This window comes from Trichechus manatus, unplaced genomic scaffold (assembly GCF_000243295.1).
Source record: "Trichechus manatus latirostris isolate Lorelei unplaced genomic scaffold, TriManLat1.0 scaffold00113, whole genome shotgun sequence".
NCBI lineage: Eukaryota > Metazoa > Chordata > Mammalia > Sirenia > Trichechidae > Trichechus > Trichechus manatus.
Genome location: NW_004444049.1, coordinates 188,821 through 193,536, shown reverse-complemented (window position 1 = coordinate 193,536; position 4,716 = coordinate 188,821). Strand labels below are relative to the sequence as shown.

At 55.8% G+C, this 4,716-nt stretch overlaps 1 protein-coding gene across 1 annotated transcript in view; it reads left to right on the top strand.

The window, feature by feature from the left end:
- The window catches only part of MRGPRG (MAS related GPR family member G), a 10,940-nt gene that overhangs the window by 4,525 nt on the left and 1,699 nt on the right, over positions 1–4,716 (top strand). Inside the window, 3 exon segments of the mRNA XM_023738107.1 lie at positions 2,244–2,315; positions 2,944–3,007; positions 3,525–3,694. Coding sequence (XP_023593875.1) covers positions 2,244–2,315; positions 2,944–3,007; positions 3,525–3,694 — 306 coding nt within the window.

The following is a 4,716-nucleotide window of genomic DNA, read 5'->3' as shown; positions in this document are numbered from 1 at the left end:
TCCTTTTGGGGCCACCACTCAGCCCCCTTCACACATCAAGCAGCTGTTTGCTGCTGTCGTTACCCCGACACCCCGAGCCTCTGCCCCTTTCCAGGGAGCTTCCTTCCTTCCTGCAGCCTCGCATGCCCCAGGCCCCCTTCACTGCAGTGAACAAGCAGACAGACAAAAGGCGCCATCGGGGAAGACAGACGATAAGCCCAGCCGAGGAGATGGGGTGGGGAAGGTGTGGCGTGCAATCCTCACTGGGGAGGCCAGGGAAACTGCAAGATGACTTTTGAGGACAGGAGGCAGTGGGGCCATGGAGAGAGTGTCCCAGGTGATGCAAAGGTCCTGGGGTAGCCAGGCACTGGTGGGGGAGCAGACCGGGAGAGGGGCAGGACCCCCCAGGGGAGGTAATGGTGCTTAGAGGCCGTGTAAACTGTTTGCGTTCAAGTAACGTGCAGGAATGCTGGGGGGCTGGGGGCTGGGGGGGATGAGGACTCCACCTAGAGTTTCATGGACTATCTTTCATGGAATCCAGCTCCAAGGGCCAATAATTTGTGCTGCAGGAAATAAGCTCTGAAACCAAATCCATGCGAGAAACACTTAAAAACCACAACCACAATCCGCCGGGAGACAGAATCCTCCTTAATGGAGGGTGGAGGCGGAGAAGGGGACCCCGCGGGGGCCAGTACCCTGTGCTTCATGGGTGTGGATTCTTGGTCTCACTAGCTGGGAGGGAAGGTTTGAATCATAGCAGTGTCCAGCTGACAAGGGTCCCGCTCAGCGACGGGCGTGCCCAGGCTTGAAAGTCGTTAGCAATGACAAAGCCTGGCCTAAAATGACAAGCAATGGCTTACAATGCCAGAATGGTGGGGCCACTGAAGCTCCATTTTTAGCAAGTCTCAGTTACCTGGAAAGTGGCCCATGGCTCCCATAATTCTCCAGAGCAGTAAAGCATTAAAAGACTAAAGGGCCTGTGATAAGTGGACTGGTCCCAACAAGCACGCACACATTGACAAAGGCAGACAGCAGACATGCACATCAACACAACGGCTTCCACGGGGCCCTGCCCGCATGCTACAGTCCTTTAGCCATTGTTAGGTGCCATCAAGTCGGTTCTGACTCTTAGTGACCCCGTGTACAACAGAACGAAACCCTGCCTGGTCCTGCGCCATCCTCACAATTGTTGTTATGCTTGAGCCCATTGTTGCAGCCACTGTGTCAATCCATCTCATTGAGGGTCTTCCTCTTTTTTGCTGACCCTCTACTTTACCAAGCATGATGTCCTTCTCCAGGGACTGGTCCCTCCTGATAACACGTCCAAAGTATGTGAGACGTAGTCTCGCCATCCTTGCTTCTAAGGAGCATTCTGGTTGTACTTCTTCCAAGACAGATTTGTACGTTCTTCTGGCAGTCCATGGTGTATTAAATATTCTTTGCCAACACCACAATTCAAAGGCATCAATTCTTCTTTGGTCTTCCTTATTCATCATCCAGCTTTCGCCCGCATAGGAGGCAGTTGAAAACACCATGGCTTGGGTCAGGAGTGCCTTAGTCTTCATTCGCTATGGTTAAAATATTAAGCCAAATGATAGAGGAGTTCTCACTACCAACTTATGATGCCGAAGACTTTATATTTTGACAGGAGGGCATTTTCTAAGCAATTACTCCCTAGGGAGGAAGAAGAGAATCCAGAAGCAAAACACTGGGGACTGGTTCAAGTACCAAAGACGTGGTGACCCTACAGGACAGAGTAGAACTACCCCATCGGGTTTCCAAGGAGCAGCTGGTGGATTCAAACCATTGACCTTTTCATCGGCAACCAGGCTCTTAACCCCTGCGCCACCAGGGCTTCCAAAGTTCAAGTACAGTAAGAGAGACAAAGAAGAAAAATATCTCTTGGTGCAGGGTGCAAAGAGGGCCCTCAACACTTCCCTAAAACACAGCATGAGAAAGCTGCAGAGACCAGCACTCGAGTTCCCTTATCTGAGATTGTGTCGTGCACGTGCCTCGTTCCGTCCCCATGAGAAGCGGGGCAAGCCTGAACGTTCGCCACAACTAAGAAAAGTAAAGGAGGAGGTTTCTTCCGCCCAGGTTTCCGACTCCAGTCCCATAGCACCTGCAACGCAGCTCCGCCACTGACGCCAGGAGCAGGTGTGCACCGTGGAACAACTGGAAGTTCTGGCCCAGCCCCTTGCTGGACACAGAGGGTCCCAGGCCAGGGGCAGGGGCACCCGGGTGTTTGTGCCTTGGGTCTCCAGGGCCAGGATGGGCTGAGGAGGAAGAAGGGCCGTCCCACCCGCCTGGAGAACGTCTCTGTCTTAGCTCATCCTGTGAGCAGGGAGCCGCGCCCTCCCACTTCCAGGGAACTGGCAGGCTGCCCTGTCCCGCCAGCGGACCCCCAAGGACAGGAGAGGATTTAGGGTGGGGAGGAGCCCCCACTGGACTCTTCAGTCGCAGGGCCGTGAGCGGGGCTGCAGCAGAGAGCGCGTCGGGCCTGGGAGGGGCCGTCAGCAGGTGAGAGGCTGCCCCACTCACCTGCCCTCTGCCCCCACCTGCCTCTCCGGCTCCTCCCCCGGGGGGGGAGTGGCCACCGTCTGCGGGGGGCCCCCTCCTCACTCCCCGCCTGGCCAGGACTCTCCCGCTGCTCCCTGTTGCAGCTTTTGGAGTTCCTTTGGGAGGGACTTTGTGGAGAGGGGAGCTGGGATGGTGGTGGGAAGCCAAGAACAAGCACATGTCCCGTCTTCCCTCTGCAGCTTTCTCCAGAGCAGCCCTCAGCTTCATCCCCTCTTCGCCCCTCAGAACCCTGGCATGAGCAGGAGGGGCCCAGGGAGACTCTGGTTTGCTCCCTCATGTACCTTAGGGAGACTGAGGCCCAGGGAGGGAGGTCCTGCCATGTCACTGGCTGAGGTCTCTGACCCCCAGCTCCCAAGGCCCCCACTCCAACTCTGCTCCCTGCAGGCGGCCTCGCCCTGCACCCACCACGTGCCTGGCTCCTGGGGGCAACCACAAAGACAGGTGCCAGGTGAGGACACGTGGGGGTGAGGCAGGAGGCTCAGGGGGGTGCAGGACGCTGTGGAAAGTTCCAGTGAGACTTAAGTGAAGAGGCGGTGAGAGTGGTCCTGGGGAAAGACACAGCCCAAGCAAAGGAGCAACAATGAGACATGAACAGTGGGGATCAGTGGACTCCGTGTCTCTCTGTGTCTCTGTCTCTCTGTATCTCTCTCTGTCTCTGTGTGTCTCTCTGTCTCTTTCTCTCTCTGTCTCTCTCTCTTTCCATCTCTCTCTGTGTCTCTGTCTCTCTCTGGGTCTCTGTCTCTGTGTGTCTCTCTCTCTTTCCATCTCTTTGTCTCCCTCTGGGTCTCTCTTTGTCTCTGTGTCTCTCTCTCTGCTGTGTTATCCACACTCCACCCCACTGTACCCCCTCACCCCTCACTCCATCCACCAGGGCTGAGAACAAGGACGAGTTGGGGTCCTGGAGGAAAGGGAAGGGCAGGGTCTGCTCTGAGGTCTGCGCTGCCTGCCTGAGTCCCTCTGAGCAGCTCGCACCAGGAGAACACCCCGAGGGGCGTCCTGCGAGTCTCCGCCCGGCCCCCTCGTCTCCCGTCACAGCACAAGCCCTCGCCCTGGCTTCTCCCCAGAGGACACTGCCGACCACTCACCCAAGAGCTCAACCCAGCAGCCCAGCAAGGCCCAGGCCAGGAAGGGGCAGGTGAGATCACCCCCCCACCTTCTAACCCCAGGACCTTCTCCCTCCCCCACCACTGCAGGGTGGGGTTGCTGAGGTGGGGGTGGGGTCAGAGCAGAGTGTTCTGGTTCAGATTCTTGGGTGGCGGAACTCAGCAGGAGTCTGGTTGTCTTAGTCATCTAGTTCTGCTATAACAGAAACACCACAGGTAGATGGCTTTAACAAACAGAAATTTATTCTCTCACAGTCTAGGAGGCTAGAAGTCCGAATTCAGGGTGACAGCTCCAGGGAAAGGCTTTCTCTCTCTGTCTGCTCTGGGGGAAGATCCTTGACATCAATCTTCCCCTGGTCTAGGAGCTTCTCAGCACAGGGACCCCGGAACCAAAGGATGAGCTCTGCTCCTGGCTTTTCTTTCTTGGTGGTATGAGGTCCCTCTCCTCTCTGCTCACTTCTCCTTTATATCTCAAAAGAGATTGACTCAAGGTACAATCTAATTGTGTCCTGCCTCATTAACATAACTGCCCATAACCCTTATTAACATAGAGGTTAGGATATACAACACACAGGATAATCATATCAGGTCACAAAATGGAGGGCAACTACAGAATATTGGGAATCACGGCCTAGCCAAGTTGATACATTTTAGGGAGACACAATTCAATCCATGACAATGGTTCAGGCTCCTGGGACAGGAGTCCCAGTGGGGATCTGTGGTGGAGAAGGGAGGAGGCCCACATGGGGTCCCATGGGGTCCCCTTTGTCTGCAGGGATTCCCTTCAGCACACGGCAGGCCTCTCCCTGTACGAGGATTCATAAATACCCCCCATGCGGTCTGACTACCAGTCAGATGGGGGGCAGGGGTCTCTCCCAGGCATCACCATGTTGCAGCAGGAACCGGGATCGACCCCTGCTTAACCCTCCTCTCACCGAGCAGTCAGCGAGGCCAGAGGGTTGGGTATTCACCCACGGTCACGGCCTCAGTCTCCTGGGGCTGCTGTGACAAAGGACCACAAAGTGGGCGAGTGGCTTTAAAGAACAAACATTTT